Source organism: Petaurus breviceps, unplaced genomic scaffold (genome assembly GCF_028583685.1).
Source record: "Petaurus breviceps papuanus isolate PSGF00001 unplaced genomic scaffold, PetGlider_PUasm1.0 470, whole genome shotgun sequence".
In the NCBI taxonomy this organism is placed as follows: Eukaryota; Metazoa; Chordata; class Mammalia; order Diprotodontia; family Petauridae; genus Petaurus; species Petaurus breviceps.
The window spans coordinates 4,387,026-4,413,830 of record NW_027186350.1 but is presented as its reverse complement, the minus strand read 5'-3'; the positions used below and the strand labels follow the sequence as shown (position 1 = coordinate 4,413,830).

The 26,805-nt window shown below is 37.4% G+C and overlaps 1 protein-coding gene across 1 annotated transcript in view; it reads right to left on the bottom strand.

The window, feature by feature from the left end:
- Window positions 1–4,807: 4,807 nt before the first annotated feature.
- Window positions 4,808–26,805, bottom strand: part of CREBL2 (cAMP responsive element binding protein like 2) — a 31,280-nt gene continuing 9,282 nt past the window's right edge. The window contains exons 2-4 of the mRNA XM_069101505.1: window positions 13,908–14,105; window positions 8,927–9,071; window positions 4,808–7,958 (exon numbers count right to left, since the gene is read on the bottom strand). Of these exons, the coding sequence (XP_068957606.1) occupies window positions 7,954–7,958; window positions 8,927–9,071; window positions 13,908–14,105 (348 nt within the window). The 3' untranslated portion in view covers window positions 4,808–7,953. The remainder of the gene's footprint in view (window positions 7,959–8,926; window positions 9,072–13,907; window positions 14,106–26,805) is intronic.

The window sequence follows — 26,805 nt, the reverse complement described above, 5'->3', positions numbered from 1 at the left end:
GAGAAATAGTACTGAAAATAGGATTTAGAAACACCACTTTAGGGCTTTCAACAAGTTATTGTTCTTCAGGATTCTCTCTCATCTAACAGAGAGGGATTGGTGATTTTAAAAACCCAACAACTATGTTTTGTTTATTTTCTACCATTTTTGTATTTTGGTGTTTTTAACTATTCCTATGGGAGACCTCTTTTCCTGTGGAGACCAAATCTCTGTGCATATTGTGGAAACAGCTTGAAAATTCATACTTGTAAAATACAGAAAACAAAGGAAACACATTACTTGAGTAACTCTTGACCAAAGTTAGCAGTAGACAGCTGTGTTACTATAAATAAGTAATGATTTTATATAAGCATAGAAACCAGAAGTGAGCTATACTAAAAATGAAAAATAAATGAAACCGAGGTGTTTGGGTTTTTTAATCTTTTGTTTTAAGACTTAGGGCTCATGATTCTGAATATACATATAGGAAGGAACTTCTATATTTACTTTGCTAAAAAATGTTGATTTTAGGTCAATGTGAGGAAACCAATAATCCTCTCAAGGGAGAAAGAGGTATGAAATATATCATAGCGGATGAGGTATAGGAAGTAGAGGCATTACTTCTTTAAGATTTTCTGGTTTAAAGATGTTCTAAACCAAAAAAAGTTTATTCATTACCATCCTTGGTATGTGGTACCTGTATACTTAAAAAAAAAAAGTAAAAATCTTCACACACAGCCTGGGAGACCACTTGTTAGGGAGATTTTAGGATTTTTGTTCATATGTGAGTTAGACCACATGACTTCTGAGGTCTCTTCCAATGGTAAGATTCTCTTTAGCAAACTCAGTAGGGATTTCACTAATTCACTAATATTCACTATACTTTGTCTTTATAAACAAACATTTGTTGTGTGGGGGAAAAACTACCTAATAAAAATTCCTGCCCTCCCAAAGTTGTTTGCAAATGTTTCCTACGGAGTTTACCATGTATTCTTCATAATTATTTTGGTTTCAAATTGATCTCTAGTTGATAGTGACTCAGAACATTTTAATGGTTTGTTTTTTTCAGATTCTCTATCAAGGAGCTAAAGATCTATAAGATTCTATAAATTGGAGAGTTTTAATTTATCTGTTCAATAAATTAGTCTAAGCGGGGGTATGCCTTTATCTTCTTCAATGTCATTGTCTTCAGAGATTCAATGAATTCATTCTTAAAACTTATAAAAATTTATATAATAAATTTCATAATTTCTTAGTATCTTGGATATCAAATAAGTAAGTAACCCATTTTGAACTCAAGTACTGCATATTTGGTAAAAATAGAGAATGTCAATCATTATTAAAAGCATAAGTATGGGAAAATACTTTCCTTAAGAACATATGACTAGATAATGCAGACTGTCTACATCATAACAAAAAATATTCTAAGAAATGGGTTCTAGACAGAGGTATCAAACTCATGGCCCCTTATAGTCAGCAAAACTCCTTAATGCAAATGGAACCAGATTAAAAAGTAATTAGTAAATATTTGACAAAATAAATTAAAATACAGTACAACACAGATAATGTTCATTTGTGGTTTTCTATGTCAATATGTGGCCCACAGAGATATGTTTCTATTTGAATTTGATATAACTGCTCTAAAAAAAAGTAGAGGAATATAACACAGACTTAATAATGGAAATCCCTGACCTTGTTTCATGGAAACATTTCTTTCAAGCTGTTATGTTCTTTTGTGCCAAGGAGGATATTTCCTATCAAAATTTCATCTTTCAGACAGATAAGATTCACTTATAGGACCTTTGCCCACCCATAGCCATATAGTTGTGGAAGCTATTCTATATTGGAGGATTTCAGGTAGTTTTGGGGTTTTTGCTCTGGGCCCAAGAACTCCCTGTATTTAAGTCTAATGATGTGTAAAGTTTGCCTTCCTATTGAATTAGCTAAATATCTCCATGCCACCTATATCACTATAGTCATAACCCTCATTAGCCACCCAGACAGGTGAAGTGTTCTAGTATGGGCATCATCAGCCATGTTGAAATACCCCAAATGTTATCTTTCTAACTATATTCTATAATCACGAATTATGGGACTGTAATGGAAACGTAAATTTTTAAGATCTTCCCTGCCCCTAGGCTTAAGTGCACCTGGAGCCTGTGGTGGGAGGCTTGTTTCTCAGGAGATACTTTGTGATTGGCCAGTGGGTCAAGAAGGTTGTTACATTCTCTGAGCCAGGAGAAGGCTATGTAAGCCCTCATGTGGGGCTTTGTTTTGGGGCTCACTTTGAGAAGTGTTGTGTGATTTGATCAGATGAGACTCTGGGAAGCCGTATTTTTGAACCTAATATATTTGAAGGTCATTTTGAAAAAAAGAGGGAGCTAGATTCTCTGGCGAAGCTGCTGATCCACCAAAGAATGACACAATGGACCTCAGGGTAAAAGAAGCCATCAGCTGCAATCATCCAGAGGCAGAAAAATAATAAAAGAATGGTAGTAGTAATTGGGGATTCCCTACCAGGGGTAGGGAACCTTCGACCTTGAGGCCACACGTGGCCTTCTAGCATGAGGCTTTTTGACTGAGTCCAAGTTTTGCAAAACGAACCCTTTATTAAGGGGGTTTGTTCTGTGAAGTTTGGATTCAAAGAGTCCAACTTGAAGACCCAGAGGTCCATGTGTGGCCTCGAGGCTGAAGGTTCCCCACCCCTGCAATGAATATGAAGGCAGCTATTCTTTGAGCTGTTAACAAGCATGTTAAGTCTGTTGTAGTCATGTAGTATTGTGTATCCAAGACAAAACAAAGAGCCTCTTGAGACTTATTAAAACCAGATGACAAATACCCACTTCTTGTGATTGACATGGGCATGTGATACTGCCAGAAAGAACCCAAAAAGTATTAGCAAATGATTACGAAGTCTTGAGTAAGAGACTGAAATAGTGTTGCTACACCCTCTTTTGCCCGCAGAAGGCAGGGGATGAAGGAAAGAAAAATTGATTTGGGGAATAAACTGGCTAAAAATTCGGTGTCTGAGAATGGGATTTGGATTTCTGGACCACAGCTTAAAATATAGAACTGAGATTTCTGGCCAGAATGTATAAACCTAATGAAGCCTGGTTTAAAATGTAATTGCTATATAACTTGCAGATCTCATCAAAAAGACTTGAAACTAAAAAAGATTGGAAGAGGGAGAAGACTGCCCATGTTTATTTCTTCATTTTGGTATCACAGGGAATAGTTGTGAAGAAGAGAAAATAGTAATTGGGCTACCCAGAAGTGCCCAAGAGACAAAATCCAAGAAATGAGTTGCATAAATAAAGCCTATATGTTCAAATGTCTACACAGAAATGCTCAAAGTTCAAGCAACAAGCAAAAGAAACTAGGAGTTTTAACTAGGGGACCTAATCTAAGTAGGCAAATTTGATCTAATAGGCATCACTGAGTCTTGGTAGGAAGAAACCCATGACTGGACCATGGCTCTGGACAAGTCTAACTTACTCAAAAGAAATATAATAGGTACACTATGTTAAGAAGAAAAATTCATGTGAGGAAATCCAAGAATAGGAGCAGAGATGGGGCGGAGGGGAAGGCAAAGGGGAGAATAATGGAGACTATTTGAGTGAAGGTCAATGAAGGAAGAAATAGAAGTGATTTTATCATGGCAGTCTGCAGACCACTTGGACTGAAAGAAGAAAGAGAAATTTGGGACACCAGTCAAAAGCCTGGCAAAGGAGGCTTCAATTATCCAGATGTTTTTTTTTCTGCCAAAAGCAGAAAAAAATAGCTTATAACTTTCTGATTTGCCCTAGTAACAACTTCATCCTTCAAATAATAGAGGAACAAACAAGGGGAAATTCTATTCTGGCTCTGATTCTTATCAATAGGGAAAGAACTGGTTGCTGGAATGGAAATGTCCACAGGGCAACAAGGGTGGTGAAGGGCCTTGAGTCCATGTCACATGAAGATCAGTTGAAGGAAATGGTTAGTTTTAAGCTGGAGAAGAAAGGACTCCAGAGGACACAAGAGTTGTCATATGGGGGGGGGGGGGGAAATCATATTTATTCTGTTAGCCCCAGAGGACAGAACCAGAAAAATAGGTACAAGTTGTATGGGGGTAAATTCAGGCTAAATGGAAGGGAAAACTTCCCTATAATTAGAGCTATCCAAAAGTGTTATGAGCTACCTTAAGAGTTGTCTAGTTTTTCCTCTTTGGAGGTCTTCAAGAAAAGGCTGGATAACCACTTGTGGAATAAATTATAAGGAGAATTCTTTTTACGTATGGGCTGGACTGTACAGCAGCTAAAGTCCCTTTCAATTCTAAAATTCTGTGCTTCTGTAAATTTAACTCTTAAAAAAGCCAGTCACATAAATTTTGTGGTTCATTCATGTCTGACTCTTCATAACTCTATTTGCGGGTTTTCTTGGCAAAAACACTGGAGTGGTTTGCCATTTACTTCTTTTTTATTTTTTTTTTAAAGCAATCGGGGTTAAGTAACTTGCTCAAGGTTACACGGCCAGTTATTTCTGGGTGTGGTGCTGAGTATCTGAGCCCGGATTTGATCCCCAGGTCATCCCGACACTGGAGTCGGTGTTCTTATTTGCTGAGTCACCTGGCCGCCCCTGCCATTTACTTCTCCAGCTCATTTTACAGATAAGGAAACTGAGGCAAACAGCATTACCTGACTTGTCCAGGGTCACACAGCAAGTAAGTGTCTGAGGCCAGACTTAAATTCAGGAACAGTCTTCCTGAATCCAAGCCTGGCACTCAATCCACTGCTCCACCTAGCTGTCTACATAATGTATAGCATTAAAAGAAACATTTAAACAGAAATAGTTTAGTAATTTGAACCATGTAATTGAGACCTCTTTTATTTTTAATAAAAAACATAAATGTACAATGCTCTTTAGAGAAATAAAAATTCCTTCAATGTCCCAGAAATACCATGTGGTTTAAAATTCATATTTCTTTTTAAGCAATATAGGTATGTTTAATTGATTTCTTGTGAAATGTATCAATTATGTTATTTATAATATTTTGGCTTTATTTCAATTAAAATTCCAGACATTCTCCCTTATAATAAGCCAAATTAGGTCTATCATAATTGAAAGATGATCAATTGCTAAAAGATGGCACTAGTAAATACTGTCAGTAAGTTGGTGAACAACGATATAAGTTTGCTACAATGAAATAGGGATGATACGTAAAGAACCGTGGAAAGACATATTTTAGTCAGCAAGACTCAATTCTAAGCTTCACTTTTTAGAACTCATTTAATATCATATTCTACTGACTGGAAGTACAGCAATTTCATAGTAAATTAATTGAGACTCTAATACCTGGTAAAAATACGTTTTTTTTTTTTTTGCCAGATCTTTCTTAAATAGGAAAGAAACATGCCAATGTAGCTCTCCATCCAAAGTGTATCATGGCATGCAGTATTTCAGAACTGGCGATTCTCTCATCGTCTCATATTCTCTCTCTGCTTTTTGCTGCCCAACCACAGGAGAAATGCTAGAACTTTCACAAACAAAAAAGCTCTTTAACTGAAATGGGACAGGAAGTGCTCCAGTTCTGTTCATCAATGACATTTATTACCCATGCTTTAAAGTGACCAAAATACACTGACAGCACAATCCCTAAAGTACTCAAAACATTCCTTTTTAAAGCCAAGGTACCTTTCTCTTAGTTTTATCTATTTGTCCACCAAAACCAAAGTGAAAGTTCTGGGAGTAAAGTAAGCACAACAAATTGTAATTTACTCTTACATGAATTCTATATGCTCTAAGTGAGGGTAAAATTATCAACTCTTGTAAAGATATTATAACAAAAGCTCAAATGACCCCACATGATACAGAATTACTACCAGGGAGGAAATATTTCAAGCATAACAGGCACATTCCATCGAACAACCATTTTCATTTTGGAATATTTACATTTACAATAACCACCTGGACGGTATTCAAAATGGCCCAGAAACAATGTAAACCAAGTCTTAGGATTTTGGAAAACACATATGATCAAGTAACCAAAAACAACAAAAACATATCCAGTTTCTAAAACATTAAATATTCTTCATCCCTTTATTGCTCCAAAACACAAAGACTGGGGGGGAAAGGGGAGGGGTGAGCTAGCAGTCTACTAATGGTGGTCACAAAACACCAAAGGGGCAAACCTGAGTTTGCACTCCAAAGAACACCAGGTTGTTAGGCTCCCAGGCCAGATGTGGGCATAACTTATAGCCTAAGAAGGATATATATTCACTTGTGTGCTCCCCATCATGGTCCACATCATCCTCTTAGGGAAGATGTTTCTTCCCTAAAATAACATTTCATAACAGACATTTGATGAAAAAGCCAATAGATAAGGAATAGTGGACCAATTATATATAAATTTGGTTTAGCAGTAAGAGATCACAATTTCTAATTATCTAAGAGACAATGATAAAATACCTCATCACAGAAGCAGGAGTAGAAGTACTAAATTGTATCCAGTACTTATTTGTATTTGTTTTAAACAAGTATATTTTTCAAAGATTTTTATACTTGTCGTAAGCCTGATTCCTCATACTATACCAAACCCACTTTGGAGGAAAATAAACCTTCATGTAAATGTAGACCTGGATATGAATGGTGAAGGTCAATGGAAGAATTGCTCTGTTCCCTCTGGCCTCACACATTTATGGTACTGATGTGTACAGCCATAATACCTATGTCTGAACCTACTGTGAGGCTCAGGACAGAGAACTGTGGCTTGGACAGGACCAAAGTGCTCATTTGCTCTGGGTTTTCCTTGGATACACAAGATACAGGTTCCTCTCTGGTATCTCTCTGGCTTGAACAAGTAAGAACAGAAATATAACCCTTCTCTTGTGCTTTTTTCAGAATGGAGCACAAATCAGGCCCAATCTCTTTTAGTCTCAAGTCAGGAAAGAAGCTCAGTATTTTGGTTACTGTGGCAGCCATTAGAGCTATAAGCAATCTGTATGTTGCTTTATTACAGATCTTGAGGCAGAAACAAGATCTCGAAGGACCAGCAGCTAATTTTAAGCTATTTTCTCTAAAACAGTCTCTCAAGCTTGTTAAGTGTACAAAAAAAGTGTTTTAATATCTCTCTTTATATATCTCTGTCTACATTCTCTTTTTATATATCTCTCTCTACATTCAGCAATAACAAAATGTTCACTGCATCTGAATACCTGAAAAGTAATTTTAAAATCTGATTAATTTACTTGCTATTATAGATGGGGAAATTTCAACAGTTTGTAAATATAGGTGGGGAGGACAGCTACAAGAGTTTTCAAGAGAAGCTTCCCCAAATAGCTTTTCATATGGATTGTCCCTATAAGTGCAATATAACAGAAAGATCATCATGGATTATAAAAATAGAAATGCATACAATTGTTAATACATATGCACAATTTATGTTGGAATGATGCACAGAACAAATCTGTGGTTCCTGCAGGAAATATATATTACAAATCACTCAAGTAAATTTGATAAAAGAAGTTCAGGTCCATTTTAAAGGCTGAAAACTTATAATTTAGAAAACAGCCTATTTGGTTTCTCTGAATAAGACCATACAAAAAACAAAGCAAATGAAGTGACACCAACACACAAAATTAAATGAAAAGAACATAGTTAACCAACATGGAGCTAAGGTGCAAAACTACTGTCTTTTAACTTATTGTCATCCATACCACATGGGTTTTTCAACACATCACATCATATGCAAATCTATTGCAGCTATCAACATCAAATGAAAGAGGACTGAATAATCTGAATTTTCCTGTTGATGAAGGTTTCAAGGTCCTTCAACATGTACGATCACAGATTCTGGTCAATAACTGCAGGTTAACATAAATGACTACTGAACTGTAGGTAGCAAATTAAATTCCAAAGTCCAATCTTGTCCATTCTTCATGTGATTCTGAATGTTCAATTCAGCAACTGATTCGTGAGTTTAAATGGAAATGATCTTTACCCTAAAGAAAAATAAAAACAACTTTAACACTAATGAAATTTCAAAACAAACTTTAAACTTGTGATAATCTGCTTTTTTGCCTCAATTAGGCATCTACCTGCAGAATAGTTTATGACTTTTAAAAAATATATTCAAACAGTAATAGGTTGATTTACTATTCTTCAATTCAATTTATAATTAAGATGCTTCCTGATCCGTGACAGTTACTGAAAAACCAATTTCCTTCATATAAGAATAAAACTTCAGATTAAAAAAAAAAGGAATGTGAAAGACTGATTATTTATAATTGTTCTTCCCTTATTAATCCAAGTGTTCTTAGAGCAACTGGTGGAATGAAGACAATTTCAATATGACAAAGTAATATACCGAAAATATCTAAAATAACACAAATCCCCTATCTACAAGACAATTGTTTCTACTACAAATGTTTCCCATAAGGAGTATCAGGTGCTCTTTATACACCCAGGCAAAACATGTTTTAATATTTAGACACACATGTCATTTTGTTTGCTCATCATAACAAATGACATTAAAATTTCATTTTAGGGGCAGCCAGGTAGCACAGCGAGTAAGAGCACCGGCTCCAGTGTCAGGATGACCTGGAGATCGAATCCCGGGCTCAGACACTTAGCACCCACCCAGAAACACCTGGCCGTGTAACCTTGAGCAAGTTACTTAACCCCAATTGCTTAGGGGCAGCCAGGTGGCTCAGCGAGTAAGAGCACTGGCTGCAGTGTCGGGATGACCTGGAGATGGAATTCCGGGCTCAGACACTCATCACCACACCCAGAAATAACTGGCCGTGTAACTTGGAGCAAGTTACTTAACCCTGATTGCTTAAAAAAAAAAAAAAGAAAAAAAATTTCATTTTAATCTAAACTTTTAGTTTGAGGGAAGAGAGACTGCAAATGAAAGACCTACCATGAAACACTTCAACAATTATCAATTTAACAAAAACTGTGTACTTACAGGAATTATTATTAGCTTCTGTTTTTATAGCCTTGGTATGTCTGTTCGAGTTCTGCTGAGATCTGCTCTGCTCCTCCCCAGTTAGGAGAGCTTTTATTTCGGAGGGGATTTTTCCTTGATCCATTGCCATACACCACTGCTTGTACTGAAATAATGTAAAGTATATTCAAGAAGAATTCAGTCAAGTCCTATTCAAGAAATATTTATCATGTACTTTCTACGTGCTGAGAAATAAAATCAATGGGAATTATACCAAGAAATTATGACACAATCATAATCTTTGCCATCGTGGAGCTTACATGGAGGAGGGTAGGGATCCCATACATAAAACCAGTAACTATACTACAAATGGGTAAATAAAAGCATCGAAAATAGGTTCAAAGTGCTATTTAAGGTCAAAGACAAAAGCACTAAACGTTAAGAGGGACTGGGAAAGGCTTAATGCAGAAGGTGGGACTTTAGCTGAGACTTGAAGGTAGCCAAGGAAGCTAGGAGATAGAGATAAAGAGAGAGAAAGTACCAAAGCATGGGGGACAGTCTGAGGGAAAACCTCAGAATCCAGAGTTGAAGGACTGGCAAAGAGGCCAGGTCACTAGATTGCAGAGGAAGTAGAGTTAAGGTATAAGACTAAGCAAGTAAGAAGACAGAGTAAAAGACTGAGTAAGGTAGGGGGAACCAGGTTATGAAAAGCTTTGTATTTGATCTGAGAGGTGACAGGGAGTTACTGGATTTTAATGAGTAGGGGTAGGAAGGTGATGTGGTCAGACCTGTATTTTAGGAAGAACAATTTGACAGCTGAGTCAAGGATGGATTGGAGGGGGAGAAACCTGAAGAAGGAAGACCAACTAGTAGGCTACTGCAATAGTCCAGGAATAGAGTGACAAAGACCTGCAACAGGGTAACCGGCTGTGTCAGGGGAGAGAAAAAAGTATATGTAGTAATGGCTAGGTATAAGGAGTATAAATAGTAATGACAGCTCTTTTAATGATAGCAAAGAACTGGAAACTGAAGAACTGGCTATCAGTTGGTGAATGGCTGAAGAAGTCACATATATGTATGTGATGGAATGGTACTGTGCCATAAGATAAAGGGGATGATTTTAGAGAAACCTGAGAAGACAGATAAACTGATACAAAGTGAAGTGGGCAGAACCTGAACAACTTATATAATAACAATAATACTGTAAAGACAAACAACCCTGCAAGACAGGAACTCTGCTAAATACAATAAGACCAGCTCCAGAGGACTCATGATAAAACATGCTATCCATTCCCAGAGAAAGAGAGATGTGAGACTCACTGCAGACTGAAGCACATTTTCCCCCCAACTTGGCTAATGCAGAAATTTGTTCTGCTTGACTATACATGTTTGTAACAGGTTTCATTTCTCTTGCTTTTTTTTTTTTAAGTAGTAGGTAATCACAGTACTTGGCATAGACTAGATATGGCAGACAGGGCGAGAGTGAAGAGTTAAGGAGAGGTAAGACAACAGTTGGAGAGAGAAATCAGGGATAGACAAGCAGATCTAAGAGTTATTTACACAGATCATTGAAATCATGGAAGCTGATGAGATCACTGAGTGAAATATCACAGAGACAAAAGAAAATAAGATCCAGGACAAAGCCTTGAGAGGATCCCACAATTGGTGAGCATAGAGGAGGAGAGAACTTGAAGGAGAAGTAGGAGAGGGCAGTGTCATCAAAATCACGAGAAAAGAAAGTATAAAGGAGAAAACAATGATTGAGAGTGTCAAAGTCTGCAGGAAAGTCAAGAAGGTTGAGAATTGAGAACTAAAATGAATATCATACAGAGGGCAAGGAAGTGTGAACAGTCTGTAACATATAACCAACAAGCAACTCAGAAAAACAGGAGTAAAAGATATCATTAAAGAATTAATTAATTCATTAATCATTAAGAGAATGGAGAATGACAGGTAGATAGTCAAAGAGTTCCTATGAGACCCTCACAACCGCAAAAGAAAACAAGGAAAGCCTCTGAGACATTTGGTGGACCCCCTATGGATAACTTTTGGGAAGACATGGATAAGACACAGGATGGGCACATATGGATGTGCTGGGCTCTGCATCATTAGAGGGAGCTCATGAGTCAATGAGATGACATTTTTGAGCACATGCCTACCTTTAGAGAGTCCCACCCTCTCCTACAGTTAGGGAGGTGAATCTTCTTTCTATAATATTGGGAGGAATGGGGCATAGTATTTTGCATAGGACTAACCCCTTTCTTCCTCAGGTAGAAGAGACCTGGCTACACATTGCCTAATAAAAGTTCTGAAGAAAACAAAACGTATTGAGAATCAACAGGGATGTTTTTATGTCAACCACAAACATTTACACATATTGATATGTTTAAGTTCATATGCCAGGAAAGTGTGGTATTCTGAGCAGTGGTATCAAAATCTGTAAGCAATGGATCTCTGTAAAACAGACTGATTTAGAAAACCACAAGTTAACATTATCCATGTTGTATTTTTATTTATTTTGTTAAACATTTCCCAATTACATTTTAATCTGGTTCAAGCACTTGGGAGTTTTGCCTGTGAGTTTAACACCTCTTGACTGTAGTAAATAAAGCGGGATTCAAGAGTCTAAAGCACTGACTCTTGTTTCAGGCAGCTACTAGCTGTGTGACCCAGAGCAACTCACTTAGCCTCTCTACTTCAGTTCCCTCATCTAAAAAATGGGAATAATATAGCACACCTACCACAAAAGGTTATCATGGGGATCAAAGCCCTTTATAAACATTAAAGCATTACTATATAAATGTAAGAAAACCCCCATTCTTCCACTTAGTAACGGATCCTAGGCAAATTTCACCCCCTTCTTCCTCCACTCTACACATCTATTCCTTCTCTTTCCCCTCTTAAACACCTCAGAACAGAACCAAACCACTCTTAGGAACTTTATTTTTCTTATTTAACTCCATTAGTAACCTTCAAAAACATGAAAGTTCTGAAGGAATACTTGTTCCTTTTCCCCTTATTTCAACATTACTATTATATCGCCATATACTTTCTTTCAATTATACAAATAAATTTACTTTTGTAGGTTTCTCTGGATTCTTCAGTGTTTATATTTCAAAATTCCTACTCATATCCATTTTTTTCATCAGAAATTCTTAGGGTGGCCAGGTAGCAGAGCAAGTAAGAGCACCAGCCCCAGTGTTGGGATGACCTGGGGGATAGAATCTGGGCTCAGACACTTAGCACCCACCCAGAAACACCCGGCCCCTGTAACCTTGAGCAAGTTACTTAAACCCAATTGCTTAGGGGCAGCCAGGTGGCTCAGCGAGTAAGAGCACAGGCCCCATTGTTGGGATGACCTGGGGGCTCGAATCTGGGCTCAGATACTCTGCACCACACCCAGAAATAACTGGCCGTGTAACCTTGTTCAAGTTACTTAACCCCAATTGCTTAAAAAAAAAAAAAGAAATTCTTGAAAGTGTTCTATTCCTTTAAAAATCCATTCCGCCCCTAATTCAGCTTTGCAGGGTAAGTTATTCTTGTTTGCAAGTCTATCTCCTTTTTTTTTTTTTTTTAAGCAATCAGGGTTAAGTAACTTGCTCAAGGTTAGACAGCCAGTTATTTCTGGGTGTGGTGCTGAGTGTCTGAGCCCGGGATTCGATCTCCAGGTCGTCCCAACACTGGAGCCGGTGCTCTTACTCGCTGAGCCACCTGGCCGCCCCTAAGCAATTGGGGTTAAGTAACTTGCTCAAGGTTACACGGCCAGGTGTTTCTGGGTGGGTGCTAAGTGTCCGAGCCGGTGCTCTTACTTGCTGTGCTACCTAAGTCTATCTCTTTTGACATCAGGAACATTGTATACAAAGATTTCCTCTCAATTTAAGTAGTCACACCAGGTCTTGTATGGTCCTGACTATATACCCTTTGGATGCTTGTACTATTTTTTTCTTTGACCTGAGAAGTCTGGATTTGGCTATGACATTCTTGAACTTTTCTTTTTGGAGTTCCTTTCAGAAGGTGATTGGCAGATTCTTCCTCTCTTCACTTTGCCCTCTGACTCTAACAAAGCTAGGTAATTTTCATTTATGATTTCTTGAAATAGAGTATCCAGGTCTTTCTTTTTTTCTTGTCATGGTTTCCAAGGAGACAATGATTCTTAAATATCCTTGATCTGTCTTCCAGTGATCTCTACCCTTTTTAGAATTATCAAAACATTTTGTTCATACACTCACCATATACTTTTTTGTATTGACTATAAGGGCCTCAAGAGCAAGAACTATTTTTTATTTATTTTTCTTTCTACTTCAGTGTCTCACAAGATGTTCTATAGTCAGTAAATGCATGTAGGATAAAGAGAAATCTATAAATTGCTCCTACAGAAATCTTCCCCACATAAAATTTTCAGTAGGGCATTAATGCTCCACTACAGTGATTCACCCTATACATTAAGTTCAAGTTCCTCAGCCTGGCATTCAAAATCTTCTAACCTTATATTCTCTCTACTTTAATACGCCATTTTTGTTCTGCCTACACAAATCCAGCACTTCAGCTACATTACTTAGCTCTTCCACTACCAACCTCACAAGACTGTCATAAGGAAAGGTCCCTATTAAACTACAAAGGGCTACGTAAATATAACGTACTATTACTTTGCCTCCCCACAAATCATCATACTTCAGAGGATGGCTGTGAGGCTACACCAGAATGTCAACCACACAGCTTGCAAAACTCTCTAGTGTGGGCCAAACCAGATTAACATGTAATAGGGAAATGTTAAACAAAAAAGTGAAAATACAATAAGATATAGGTAATGTTAATTTGTGGTTTTCTAAGTTGATAGGCAGCCATTTCTATTTGAGTATGACACCACCGATCTACATGATATAGTACCTAACAAATTTTCTATTCTTTCTTAAATTAAATTTGTTGTTCTTTTGCCTAAGTGAATGGAGATAGGCACTGGTTTAGAAATAAAGCTAAAATGAACAAAACAGAAATGTCTTACCATTTCCAGTTCTTCTCTGAGACCACAGATGGCTCTCTCCCGACTAGACACCAATTCTTCCAGATATTGATATCTCAGCTTCTTTCTGGCCCTACATTCTCTTGCACTCTGTCGGCTTCTCTCAAGCTTTGCCTTCAAGTCAATTTTGGCTGGCTTCCGACCACGTTTACCTGGTTTCTTTACTTTGCCTCCAACTACCTGAAGGAAAAAAGAAAAAATATCAATCATTCCCTCACCAATACGATTAGGATATAGTCTATTTACCAGTCTTTTTTTTTTGTCAGGGGAGGGAGAGGCAATTGAGGCTAAGTGACTGGCCCAGGGTAAGTTTATGAGGCCAGATTTGAACTCTGGTCCTCATGACTATCAGGTTCAGTGCTCTATCCACTGCACCACCTAGGTGCCCCTCTGTTACCAGTCTTGTGACTAATATTGCACATTGGCAAAAAGGACACATTGAAAATAATAGTAAGGGATAGGTTAACAAAATCAAGGAAGCAAGATCCTATCAAATGAACTATGGATGTGAGCCTCACATAGATTTTTTTCTTCCCCCAAGACATAGAAGGGGACAAAAAAAATGGACTTTGATATTATTAGAATGTAACATTTTTCATGGAAGTTATGAAGTTGACAAATTTTTTTTAAAGAAAGACTAGCTCACCTAGGTATATTTGGCTGTTGTTGATACCCTTCAAATCTATTCAAGTTCAAAGGTATCAACAGAAAATTACAAGCGTTTCAGAAAATGTTCTTTTCTTTTTTAGGGACAGAGACAGAAACCTAGAAAAATTTGACAGGTTCAGAGTTTTCCCCACAACTCTCAGGTTCCAGAGAAACTTTGCCTGTCCTGTCATTCATAAGCATGGAATCACAAAATCACAAAAGTTGTAACAGACCATAAATCATCTAGTCTACCCACATACCAGCTGTATGAGCATCTTCTATAACACCCCTGACAACTGGCATTCAGTTTCAGTCTGAACTCCACTAATGTGGAACTCACGATTGTATGAGGTAACCCATTTTATTTTTGTATAGCATTAGTAGGAATTTCTTCCTTACAGCAAGTTCAACTTTATTCCCTTGTAACTTGTATCCACTAGTTCTAATTTTGTCCTCTAAAAAGTCACAGAAAATAAATATAATCTCTGTTCCTTGTACTATCCCTTCAAATATGTACTTATGGCTATTGTGCCTCTCGTTAAGGTCTTTTCATTTCCAGGTTAAAATCCTCAGTTCTTTTAATGATTCCTTTCTTTACATGGCATAAAATGATCATCATAATTCTGGTCACCCTCCTCTGGTGATGCTTCAACTTGTCAGTGTCCTTTAGAAAATGTGGCACCTGAGACATAACACAACACTGCATAGCACAGAGTTACAGGACTATAACCACTGTTATTCTGGATAGTACAGTACATTCTTATTCATACAGTCTAAGATTACATTTGGTTTTTTGGGTGTGTTTTTTTTTCCAAATCACATTACACTAATAACTCCAACAAAGGTTTCAGCCAATTAAAACTCAATTTTTTTTCCATACAAAAAAATTCATCCATGCAACTATAATGAAACTAAGTTCAAGACTTCACATTTATCCCTCTAATATTTTATATCTTTTTGCTTTAGTCTATCATCCCAGAATACCAGGATCTTTTTGGAATTTGTTACCCAAAGCATTACTTAGTCTTTCTAGATTTCAATAATCCACAAATCTGTTAATTATGCCATCCATGTATTTATTCAAGTGATAGATAAAAATTCTGATGAGGAATGGGTCAAGGGCAGAACCACTATACCTCTAGTAGATTCTGTTCACAAGGATATCATGAGAGACTGTCTAATATTTCCCATAAATCCAGATGTTCTACATATACAGAATCCCCACATCTTCCAATTATCTTCCTGGTCACATTTTAGGTGACTGGAAAATAGGTTTAAAGTAAAAAACTGAGGACTTCTAGTCAAGATGACATAGGGAATGGCTGCAAATGAGTCAGGGTCCTTAAATTAACTAGCTCAGGTCCTCATCACTTCTCTTACCTAGATTATCACAATAGCTTCCTAGTTGTGAACTGGTCCAAACAATCTGGAAATCAACTGGAATTATGCTAAAAAAAAAACAATTCAAATATCTCTATTCTTTGATTCAGTGATCCCACTGCTAGGCATATATACCAAGGTCACAGAAAGGTCTCAGATACACCAAAATATTTATAGCAAAACTTTCTGTAGTAGCAAGGAACTGGACACAAGATGCTAGTCAATGGGGGAATGGCTAAACAAACAGATAGAAGAAGAATGGGTAAAGAATGCTTCTTAAAATTAAAGGAGGGGATACCCATTAAGTGGGGAATGGCTGAACAAGTTGTGGTATATGAATGTAATGGAATACCACTGGGCTCTAAGAAATGAGGAGCAGGAAGATTTCAGAAAACCTGGAAAGACTTACATGAACTGATGATGAATGAAGGGAGCAGAACCAGGAGAACAATGTACACAATAATAGCAACAATGTGTGAGGACCAACTCTCATAGACTTAGCTCTTCTCAGCAATGCAATGCTGCAAAAGACTCATGATGGAAAAAAACTATCTACATCCCGAGAAAGAACTATGGAGTCTGACCAAAGATTGAAGCATACTATTTTCTCTATTTCTTTTTCTTGTGGCTTTCCCCTCTTGTTCTGATTCTTATTTCACAATATGACTAATGTAGAAATATGTTTAATATGATTGTACAAGTATAACTATTTGCTTGCCATCTCAGCGGGGAATGGAATTTGGAATTCAAAATCTTATAAAAGTGAATGTTGAAAACTATCTTTATGTGTAATTGGAAAAAATAAAATATTATTAAGAGGGGGGAGGGGGAAGCAATCAGAGTAAAATGAATCAAAGCACTAATATATTGGTTGCTTTTCCTCTCATAAAAACAAACAAAAAAAGTGGAGAATTAAAGCTATTATCTAGGAAAAAAAAAAACTGAAGAGGCCTGTCATGCTTCCAGGTTCAGGTTAATGTCCCACTTCAATGAACCTAGAACTAATTTCAGACCCAGTTTATTGGAAGTAATTTAGGCTCTTTAAAAATAATTATACCACAAAGTGAGATGGGTTAGGCTCTACAGATGAAGAAACAGAGATGTTGAAAAGTTAAGTGTCTTGCTCAAAGTTGTATAGTGAGTCAATGATATAGACAAGAACTGACTCCTCGTGTCTTGAGATTCTAAGAACTTCTCTATGGCCCAAATCAGGTGACTTTTGTATAAAAAAAGACAATAAAAATATAGGTACATGAAAATCATTTTAACAATAAGTAATTAAAAAAAATTTTTTTTTGCCTTTTGGAGGGCAATTGGGGTTAAATAACTTGCCCAAGGTTACAAGGCTAGTATTTTTGTGTCGGTGTTAAGTGTCTGAGGCCGGAACCAAATTCGGGTCCTCCCGACTCTGGGGCCAGCGCTTTACTCACTGCGCCACCAAGCTACCCCTAAATTTTTTTAAAGTTTAAAAACTAATGATACATAATTTCATTCTATATCATAGTTTCTCAAACACTGGATGATTTATTTATTCTGCCCAATCACTGCCACACAGATAAAGAAAACACCAGGATATATCACTGTCAATGTTAGTCAGTCAAACATTTATTAAGTGACTACCATGTGTCAGACACTGTGCTAAGCTGTGGAGATATAAAAGAGGGGGGGAAGATAGTCCTTGCCCTCAAGAAGCTTGCAACCTAAAGAGGGAGACAACAAGCAAGCAAAAATACACAAACAAGCTATGTATGACATAAGAAATAATTAAAAGAAGGAAAAAATTAAAATTAAAAGGGGTTGGTAAAGGGTTCTTATAGAAGACTGGATTTTAGTTGAGACTTAAAGAAAGCCAGAGAAGCTCAGAGAAGGTTAGGTGACTTGTTCAAGGTCACATAGTCATTGGTGGTACTAGGGATGAGACTTAAGATCCTCCTGACTCTAACTCCAGCACTCTATTTTGTCATTCTGCCTTCACTGGGATTATGGAACGATACATTTTTGAAGGATGTCACATATTGGTTGTGGCATTACCTCTTTATTGGAAAATGTGACAAATACACAGAAAAACTTATAAAATGCAGCATGTGACAACTGGATGCAAGTTGTAATGATAGATATCTTCATTCCTGTGGAGGAACTAGTTTAACATTTATAACAGATGATTTCTAAGAACTTTCAATTGCTTATGTCATTAGGACTACAGTGTTCTATTATAATCAGCAAAGGAGGAACAACTTGACCTTCCTGGATCTCTAGGCCTGAAAAGAAAGACAAGATATCCCAGGAAAGAGAAAGTGAAGAAGAGCCTTCTCTTTAGTGATGCAGTTATGTAAACTGGCAAGGTAAAAAAAAAAAATCCGTAAGACGTTTCATCTTTTAGAAATTTAACAAGAATAAGTTTAAGAAGCATGGAAAAAATATTTAGGAAAGGTACGGCTTTGGTTCAAGAGCAAAACAGATCCTTGGATCTTCTCCTTTGCCATGGTGACAGGTCCAGTCAGAAAGGTATGTTGACTGCACAGCAACAGAGGACCCTCATCAAGTCTGAGAAGCCCCACTGCCTTGTGCACTGAACTTTTTGTCTTAAGACTTGGAAGCTATACTAGCAATTCAAACCTCAGTACTCTGGACCAAAAGGATGAATTCATTGCCTTTTCAAAAGAAAATCAGTCCAAGGTGTGTGACTTAGTGGATATTTCCTGTCCCACAGGGAGAATTTTCCTTTCTTCTTTTGTTGCTGGTGCCATAAAGAGGATTGCTCAAGGCGTATCTCTCTAAAAGAGATATGCAGGGCAGTTAAAGTAGAACTACTTCTACTGTTCCAGGCTTATTTTTTTTTTGTGTTATTGCCTACTTTGAATGTCTGGAAAAATCTATGGATCCCTTTAGAATAATGTTTTTCAATTGCACAAAATAAAATACACAGGATTACACAGATAAACAAAGGTTAGTAAAAATAAAGATGTAATCAGTCCATGGGCCCCAGGTTAAGAACTTCTGTTCCACAGGAAGTACAAAATTTCATCTTTAAACAAAGTTCTTTCCCCTCTGCCAGCAAAATGAAAACACATTAAAAGGGGGTGGTACAAGTCAAAAATGGAAGGACAAAATGCTTACAAAAGTGGTCAGAGGTAAATGATCACACCATGTGCTTTCTAGGCCTAAAGAACACAAGCTTCAATGAAACTTTTAAAAATCTACTATATATTGATAAAGATATGAAAAATCTTTCCTGTTTTCCAGCCTGGTCGTTGCCCTTCATCACCATCCGACAAGAGTTAAACCAGGATAATTCATCTTGTGACCCCAAACCAAAATAACTAGATAAAATAAAGTTTGTAGAGCAAACTCTACTAAAGTTTTATGAAAATCTGTTGTGTGCTATTTAGAGTCAATCAAAACTAGATGACGTGGGGATGGCTAGGTGGCGCAGTGAGTAAGAGCACCAGCCCCATAGTCGGGAGGACCTGGGATTGGTTCTGGCCTCAGATACTTAACATCCACTCAAAAAAAAAACAAAAAACTGGCCATGTAACCTTGGGCAAGTTACTTAACCCCAACTGCTTAAAAAAAAAACAATTAGATGATGTGGAGTTCAACAGATCATCCTTGGGACCTCAGGAAAGGGAAAGGATATGCCAATGAAAAAATATGAGATCTAAAAGAAAATAAATAACCAGATGTTTAGGAAAAGCTCAATGTTTTATGTATTCTGAACTCTAGTCCCACTTAAACCTGATGTAACAGATGGTTGTTCATCCTTTGAGTTTTCATTTTTATTCTTCTTATTCCCTAAATATAAGCTCTTTTCTAGAAAGACCCTGTCAATAGGTAATGAGAAAATGCAGCCTGGAATAGTACTAGATTTAGACCTGTGGACCTGGGTTCAAATTCTTACTGTCAACCACCTATGCAACACTGAAAAGGTCACGTCATTTCCCTGGGCCTCAGTGTCTCAGATGTAAAACAGGGAAGGGGAAATGAACTAAATTAACCTCTAAGGTCCTTTCCAGCTCCTGTGGTCCTATGATTTCAAGACTTCTCCAGGTACTTTGGTGGTTCCTTAATTCTGCCTGAAATTTCATGCACTTCAATTTCAATCAATGACAGCAAGTAAACTGATGGTTGCAATGTGTCCATAACTAATATTTCCACATCCCAATGACTTTTGCCTATGGGGTTGAAATTCCATTACCTTTAAAAATGAACTTCATTGAGTTACTTAACATTCAAAAGAGAGACTGCCCCTTCTTTGGATCATCAGCAAGAAACTTATGGCCTAGGCCACTGTCACATCTGCCACAGGATACCTTTAAGGTTTCTGGTGACTGATACACTAAAGTTTTTTTTGGTTGTTTTTTGTGTTTGTTTTTATATATGTTTCTAATTACATGGAAAAATAATTTTTAATATTCATTTTTTAAAATTTTGAGTTCCAAATTCTCTCCTGCCTTTCCATTCCCCCTCCTGAAGAAGGTAATTGGGATACCTTCATTCCTGCGCAGTCATGCAAAACACAGCTTCATATTAAGCTATGTTGCAAAAAAAAAAAACCCAGACCAAAAAATAAAGTTTTTTTTTTTAAAGTGTGCTTAAATCTCCACTCTGACTCCATCATTTCTTTCTCTGGATATGGATAGCATTTTTCACCATAAATCCTTCAAAATTTTCTTGGTTCACTCTATTGCTGAAAACAGCTACGTTATCACAGCTGATCATCACACAATATTTCTGTTAACTCTGTACAATGTTCTTTTGGTTCTGTTCACTTTGCATCAGTTCACAGAAACCCAATTTTTTTCCCTGAAACTATCTTGCTCATCATTTTTTATAGCAAAATAATATTCCATTACATTCATATGCCACAACTAGTTCCGTCATTCCCAAACTGATGGGCATCCCATAAATTTCCAATTCTTTGCCATCACCAAAAGAGAGGCTATAAATATTTTTGTACATATAGATCCTTTCTCTGTCTCTGTCTCTCTCTCTCTCTCCGGATCTCTGGATCTCTTTAGGATACAGGCCTAGTAGTGGTATTGCTGGGTCAAAGTTTCCTAGAATAGTTCCAAATTGCTCTCCAGAATGGTTGGATCAATTCACAACTCCACCCACAAAGCATTAGTGTCCCAATTTTTCCACATTCCCTTCAACATCTGTCATTTTGTTATTGTCATATTAGTCAATCTGATAGGTGTGAGGTGGCACTTCAGAGTTGTTTTAATTTGCACTTCTCTAATCAATAATGATTTATAGCATTTTTTCATGATTATAAGTAGCTTAGATTTCTTCTTCTGATAACTGTTTTTTCATATCCTTTGACCATTTATCAATTGGGGAATGACTCATATTCTTATAAACTGGACTCACACACTGGAGATTTTGATACACTGTAAACATATATTGTCTCACTCAAGATTAGCCATGGTGAATAAACAACTAGAAAAGAGCTTATAACCTCACTTGGCCCACACAGAGATACCTAGCTTGAAGTGTTTCTAGAAAACTTCCCCACTAGAGAAGGTACCAAAGAGGCATGGCAACCACAATTGAGACTCTGGCTCGTTCTGGGGCACTTAATACCATCTCAGCTCCACTCCTCTAGGTCCCTCTGTAAGTTCTTCCTCCAGTTCTAAGTTTGGATTCCTCAGCAAGCTTTGCCCTAATTTATCTTTTGCTGAAGACTTTCTTTTATACTTCCTATAAACCAATGAAGCACTCAGACTGCCAATCTGTTATTCCTCACTTTCATATGTCCAACCAACCCATCTCCTTTTCTCATCTTCATATATTTATTATATCATAACCCTTGTCACTTCTGGAGTAGAGCTCTTCACTGCAAATACACCATGGCCAAATTGCAGTCACCGTGCATCTTTCTACTGCCCTTTGGCCTACCTAAAACTCGATTCCTAAGAGACTGTGGTGTCTCACCATTAATAATCCTATAGTATTACCTCAATAGCATCTGTGTTGAAATTATGGGTCTTTGTGCTAGAGACATTTTTGAAGTGTAAGAAGAACTGTGCAGCTTTCCACATTTAATCCAGACTGCTCTCTTACTCCTATTTAAATCTGTACCCAACTCACTGTCCAATTCACTGTGCCTGTCCCAAATACATACATCAAAACAAAGGTTTACCACTGTAAATCTTAAAAGTAACCCTCAGCCAAAGATCTAAAAGATCACCAAAAACAATTTTCATGGTGACCATCTTTTAGAAGAAAGACAAAAAAAAAAAAAAAAGAAAAAGGAAGTAATGTATATAAAATGTGATCAGGACCACAGTTTTAAGATTCTACAACCCTAACTCTACACTAAAAACCCGGTCTTGCTCTGTCAGTACATATCTCTCTTGTTGCCAACTACAAGCTTAAAACAAAGGAAAATCTTTGCTTAGTTCTTTATGCTTCTTTGTCTATTTACGTTTTTCTTTGCTTAGTCTGTCTCTGTGGTCAAAGCAGAAGACACAAAGACTGCAAATCAAAGTTACTCCCAGAAAAAAAGAAAAGAAGGAAGAGTGGGAAGGAGAGAAGGAGGTAGAGATTGATAGAGGGGGGGAAACAAGGAAGGAAGGGAGAGAGACACACACACGTAAAGAGAGAGAGAGACAGAGAGAGAGAAAGCCTTACTTGATGTAATGCCAATGTGATACCCATAGCAGCCGCTATGTATATGCATACATATTTCCGGGGTAAATTTGCAAAATATAATAAACTCTCTACTTAGTATAAAAGATCAAGTTAAGAAAGCAGCAAAGATGATCACAGGTAGTAACCATGATTATATCTGTTCTTTGCCAGAGACAAAAAAATATGCAGGGCCAAATAAAAAAAAAAATTAACACATATTAATCCAAGTCACTTGGAAAATTAATTAGCTCACCACATAAAATACGATTAAATTTAAATCAGGTCCCCTTGAAGGTTGTTTTAACATTGTGGTTCCCCATGCTCATTTAATTAAGTCCTGCTAATTATTTATGATCTCTCAAATTCATCCCTTGCTCTTTGTCCCCCCTGTTCTTGCTCCAGTACAGGCATGCCTATATTACTTTTCTAACTGGTCTCTCTGCCTCCAGACTTCTCCTAAATCTAATTCATTCCATATATTGCTACCAGATTAACCTTCTTATAACAACTCTTTGATTATGTCACTCTTACTAAAGAACTTATAATAGTTTCCCCATTGTTAACTGAATCAAGCCCAAATGCATCATTGTAACAGTTGAGGCTCACCATCCAGCCCTTCCCCCCACTCCCCCACTAGTCTTCTCTCTTCTCTAACAAGTATTCTGAGATTCAGTCCAGCTAGTCTCCAAGACATACTCACCATGCTTATTTCTATCTCAATATCTACTCATAATTTGTTCTCCTTTTTCTTCCTCTCCCCAGTACCCTAAATGTTCTCCCTTTCTTCTCCCAACAATGCAAATCCTATACTTCCTTCAAAACCAGGTTAAAGATCAACTTTTCTTCCAAGATGTCTTCCCTTCCCAATGGTACTTCCCTTTTCTGCACTCCTGCTATCCTTAGGGTTGGCATCATTAACATATAATTCAGAAAAAATACTGTCTCTGACTTCTTGGAGTATTTCCTTTGGTCCTGAATTGTGATTTTATCAGTGTAAGGACATTCTAATGTGAAAACTCCCTCCTGTGATTTTTCAGTAACTAGAATCTCAGACAATTCCAGCTTTTCCACATCTATCCTAGCCTGATCCTAGGCTCAAGTCATTTAACCTCTTTAAGCCTATTTACTCATTTGTGAAAAGAGGGGGTGGACCAGAAGACCTCTAAAGTATTAGTCCCTTTCAGTTCTAGATCTATGTGATTCTGTGATTTGCCTGCTGAAAGCAAGAGGGTGAGTGGTTTGCCATGGACACACAGCTGTCAGAAGCAAGTAACTGAAGATCTTACTGACAACAAATGTAGTATACCTGTTATCTCCTATGACATCCATGATACCCCTACTAGCACCCAGAGCCAATTAAATGAATTTAGATTTAAACTGTTTTCATGACAAACATTTCCTCCACTGGCCCCTATTATACTTTGCTTTCATGTTGCTTGCCATTCTTCCAGGTTGGCAAACTATCTACAGAAGATGCCTGTGAAAATTGATGCCACAAGATTAAGAATGGTGATATTTTGTTATGAGTATACATGCTAGAAGAAAGATTATAAACAATATTTCTAAAGTAACTTTTTTCTGGAGTTTTCAGTCAATTAGGCAAGTAAATGAATTAAATTTGATTTCCTGACAAGTACTGCCTCCACTGGCTGGCCATACTCTAGGGCAGGGATTCTTAACTTTCTTTTGCATCACAGACTTCTTTGGCAGTCTAGTGAAACCTGTGTATCACTCTTCACAATGTTTTTAAGTACATAAAACAAAATTAAAAGGATTAAAAGAAAGTCAATTATATTGAAATATAGTTATCAAAAGAAATTTTCTGGAGGGGGGAAGGCAAGGCATTTGGGGTTAAATGACTTGCCCAAGGTCACACAGCTAGTAAGTGTGTCAAGTGTCTGAAACTTGATTTGAACTCAGGTGCTACTGACTCCAGGGCCGGCTCTATTTACTGTACCACCTACCTGCCCCCAAAATATTTTTTTTAAATATAAATTCACAGAATCCAGCTAAGAATCCTTGGTGTAGAGTCAATCTTTTAAGCAAGAAACTACCTCCAGCATGATGCCTGTTAAAATGCACATGTTACTTGGAAAGACAAAGAAAGAATATCAACACATTCATATCCACTGGTAAGGATGAATTTAGGTTAACTGGCTTTTACCTAGAAAACAGGAACAGAACTCTGTGGAGATGATATGCATGGCAGATGATATAGTTGGGACAGAACAGGCAGAAAAAGTCTAGAGTATGATGTACTGCCCAAGGAGGTACCTTGGTGGTTTCTGTTTGTTTTTTGTGGAGGTGCATAGTAACTTGACCAGAATGAGTTGGCTTTTAAGGCCAAATTTAAACCTAGATCTGACTCCAAGTCTAGTTGTTGCTGTTTTTTTGTTTTGTTTTTTTGAGGGCAACTGGGGTTAAGTAACTTGCCCAAGGTTACACAGCTAGTATTTTTGTGTGGGTGTTAAGTGTCTGAGGCCAGAACCGAACTCGGGTCCTCCTGACTCTGGGGCCGACACTCTACTCACTGTGCCACCTAGCCGCCCTGTTGCTGTTTTTTTTACAATGATCACAAACACACCAAAAATCTGTCTTTTTACTCCTCAACCAACTTTATGTCTTTGCATTAAAAAGTGAAAACCAGAAGGAGATAAAAGGCCACCATTATCAGACTGCAACCAAAGATGGTCCTATGTTCATTTTCTCCTCTGAAAGGTAGGGCTGCACCCTAACCTATAACATTATATCCCAAAACTATCAAGAAAATGATAGACTATCAGTAGACCTTAGACTGTGGCTTGAGGACATCTAGAATAGTGAAGAAGAGGAGCAGTATGAGAGTGAAAGTCGATATTTCAATAATAAATTATGACAAAAGTTTTTGCTTGTGATTCCTAACCTCCAAAAACTGGATATTTAAAGTTTGCGTTGCCGACATGGTAGGTAGGGGAAGGCAGATTTTCTTCAAAATGCATTAGTACACCTGCATGTTTTATGAGAGCAGCAGTTTGTGGCTATGCATAATCTCCAGCATTCCACTTCTAGTTTCATGAACTAAGAAAGCTGTAGAACTGCACAGCTCTTGAAATTACATGGTGGCCCCTTTAATGAAAAAATATTTTCTGGACACCTAGTGTTACACTATGCTAGGGCGGCTAGGTGGTTCAGTGGATTGGGTGCTGGGCCTGGATTCAGGAAGACTCATCTTCTGAGTTCAAATTTGGCCTCAGACACTTACTAGCTGTGTGACCCTAAGCAAGTCACTTAACCGTTTGCTTCAGTTTCTTCATCTGTCAAAAGATCTGGCAAAGGAAATGGAAAACCACTACAGTATCTATGCTAAGAAAATCCCAAATGGGGCCAGGGAGAATTGGACGCAGCTGAAATGACTGAACAACAACAGGTACTGAAATACCTGAGAAATATTTAGTTTCTCTAAAGCTGGGAAAATAAGACCTAACAAAGGAAAAGTTAGCAATACTACAAAGTAAATGTATCAAATGAATGATCCTAATCCTGTCACCCAACTTTCTGTCAAGTTTATCAAGACATGTGCCGATCAGCTTTGTTCCCTTGGTGTTGCTACTGGTAATCTTTCAGTATATTATCTGTAGCTGGATAAGTCAGTCAATCAAGGCAATGTGCTAATAAAGCCAAGGTCACAGTGAATCCCTGTATGAAGCATTTAGCTCTATTCTGACAGACAGTGACCTTACCCAGCTCTCTCAAAAATGTATGCTGTAATGAGAAGTGTGGAGGATGGAGGGAGAACAGCATCATGAAAGTAAATATATATCAGTGCACTACTAGAAAAATAACTCAAAATATCCACTTCACTAATGATAGCTCATAGTTGCATTCTTTATAGGCAAATATATTTGCCTGGTCCCCACCTCCCCCCCAAATAATACCAATGATACAATCCACACATACATTTCTCTTCCTTCTTAGTTGTATCACTCTTCTTTCATTTTTTATCTTTTCAAAGAGGTAACACAGGAGACATGGGGCTGGACTTAGAAGTCATGAAGCCATGGGGTCCAATCCTGCCTCTGGCACTTGCTAGCCATGACCCTGGGGAAACTGCATAACCTATCTGGACCTCAATTTCCTTATCTACAAAATGGGGATAATACCTAGAGTACCTACTTCACCAAGTGGCCTGTGAGGCTCAATTTAGATAATGTATTATAGACTTTGGAGGAAAAGGGTTATA